This window comes from Macrobrachium nipponense, chromosome 18 (genome assembly GCF_015104395.2).
Source record: "Macrobrachium nipponense isolate FS-2020 chromosome 18, ASM1510439v2, whole genome shotgun sequence".
Lineage (NCBI taxonomy): Eukaryota > Metazoa > Arthropoda > Malacostraca > Decapoda > Palaemonidae > Macrobrachium > Macrobrachium nipponense.
In genome coordinates, this window is record NC_087211.1 from 32,710,090 (window position 1) to 32,712,589 (window position 2,500).

Genomic DNA, 2,500 nt, shown 5'->3' on the forward strand with positions numbered 1-2,500 from the left:
GGGATACTGTTCCCCGGTGTGAATGTCTGCCTCTACCAAAGTTTTTCTCTTTTTAAATAGAGTAATTCATGGTGGTAGGTTGCTGTTTTCTAACATTAGTAGTTATGACTTGGACCATGGACAGATGGTCTCTTTTTTGTCACTTTTTCATAAGTTGTATTACGACAGAGATCTTTCACATTCACTATTGATCTCTGGTCCCCTTCATCTGCCGAGAGCAACCATATTCGCTGTACGGCAGCGCCATTGTTGCAAATGTGCTTCCCTGGCGAACTCCTCAGTTCCAGAGGTTCTTTATCCCTCACACCGTCGGACTGTGGAACAGCCTCCCTAATACTATACTTTTTTTTTCTTTTTTAATAAGTGGGATCTCTTCTTTCTGTATTTCACTTTACTTCCTCGTACTTCCTCCTAATGAACACCATATTCCTTGGAAGCTTAAATTTCAAGTCAATGGCCCTTTTGTTTGTTCCAAATAAGTAGGCTTCATCTACTGAATAATAATGGTAATAATTATAGATCGTCTTAGCTTCGAATATTCAATTGCTTTTGCTTTCCTGATGATTTAATTAAAAGACATATATATTTTTTTTTTTACAATTGCAGTAACCTCACTTGGTGCTACTTTGAATACTGAAGTACTTATGTGTTAATGGCTTATGGTTTCAACGGTTTCAAATGTTCGTAATGTATCTGAGGTGTTTTTGATATGATGTTTTGGGTTATTTATTGATTCTGATATTACAAATCTTTGATAGATTAATGTTGTAATAAGCGTTTACCCGGAGGACATTATAATCCGTTCTCGAATAGGCATGGGCGAAGGTTTGACTAAAAATAAAATGCTAGCGTTTGTTACTTAATGTTTAGAGCAGATGGTTTTTTTCGAGCCTCAGTTTTGAAGAAAACAAGAGTGGCCTTTGCAAAAACGTTGAAATAAATGTATCGAGTGAATAAATCTTTCTAAAACCCTGTAGGGTCTTTTCAGGCCACAAGTAAAAGAGAAATTTATAGAGTAAATAAAATAGTCACGTAAGATCCTTGCAAACGTACTTTTGATTTAATACCCTAATTTCTCTCAGGTCGGGTGAATAAGAGTCTCACTCCCTTCCCGCTCTAATGACTTAATCAGGAAGTGTAAGTTCATCGAACTCATTCAGTCTCATGTGCTCACCACTTGCAGATATAATAATCCTAAAAGGGGACTATTTTAAAGATAATAATATCCCCAATTAAAGCATATCAGTAGGGTTTCATGTATAGGAAGACTTTCCGTTCTGGATAAGATAACGTATGATACTCAGTCTTACAATATATCATTTATCAGTCAGTTTCTCCTTGGAAGTAACTTATCAATGAATGTTGTCAGTAGAATATTGCCCATTACAGTAATGCAGTAAAATTAATATCAAATGTCACAGGACTTCCATAATCCTTTAATTTTTTTCTTTATCTTTATCTGAAACATCATTGCTATTTGAGTATGAAATTTCTATTATCATTATCTGATTCATCCCCAGAGAGAATGATGGTCTTACGAAACCTTAATATTCCTCAAAATCATGGAGCTTCATCGCTGTCCTTACCTGGCGGAAGAGAGTGGTTTATGGTGATCCTACGAACATAAATTCTTGGACTAACTACGACTGGGGCTCCATAAATCAGATTTACGTCTCATAATGATGTTTTTACCTGTTACGAACAGATGCTTTGCTTTACACTTGCGATATGGCCTCGTACCATTTTTTTATTGGAGTGAAAGTGATGCTAAATAAAATCTCTGTTGGGGGATGAGTCCAGAGGTCCATACCAGTTCTGTTATACCCTTACATACCTAACAACACTTCCTTGCCACCGTGAGGTAGGGGTCTGTGCTTAATTCAGGGCAACTATATACAAAACTATTCAGCTTCTACATGTTCGTGGATCGTTTCAAAGTAAAAGCTTTTACTAAAGTTTATTGCGTTTTTCTTTAAAGCACGCCTAAGATTAATTAAGAACGGAAAGGAAGAGTGCTTTTAAGAAGAGAAAGGGGATAGTACTGATCGTGAAGAAAGGTTTTTTTTTCCAGCTACGTATGTACATTTTACTGATATGCGAAATCGTATGCTTATGTAACAATACTTCAGCGTTTTTGTGTCAGGACAGGCTTGTTCATAAGAGAAAGACGAGGTGAGAATTAATCTCAGTTGTTATTGCAAATTATATACCACCACTAAAAAGAATAAAGAAAGAAAGAAAGAAAGGAAAGAAAGAAAGAAAGTCTGAGAAACAGTACGTGATAGTATCAGCTAAGTTGTTGTGTGCGCCTGAAGGTTTGGAAGATTCGAAAGCACTTTGGGGCAAACGGGTGTGTTTGAGTATGTGTGTGTGAAGGGTATGCCTGTAGTATGGAAATACTCTTAAAGGAACTATAATCCTTTCACGTGTCAGACAGTTGGTTACAAAAATTGTATTAACCTACATAATACATCTTTACGTAAAATGAAAAGAAATTGTA

The 2,500-nt window shown here is 36.1% G+C and overlaps 1 protein-coding gene across 1 annotated transcript in view; it reads left to right on the forward strand.

Moving 5' to 3' along the window:
• The window catches only part of LOC135196545 (uncharacterized), a 25,511-nt gene that overhangs the window by 8,192 nt on the left and 14,819 nt on the right, over nt 1-2,500 (forward strand). The window contains exon 4 of the mRNA XM_064223392.1: nt 169-316. Within this exon, the coding sequence (XP_064079462.1) occupies nt 169-316 (148 nt within the window). The remainder of the gene's footprint in view (nt 1-168; nt 317-2,500) is intronic.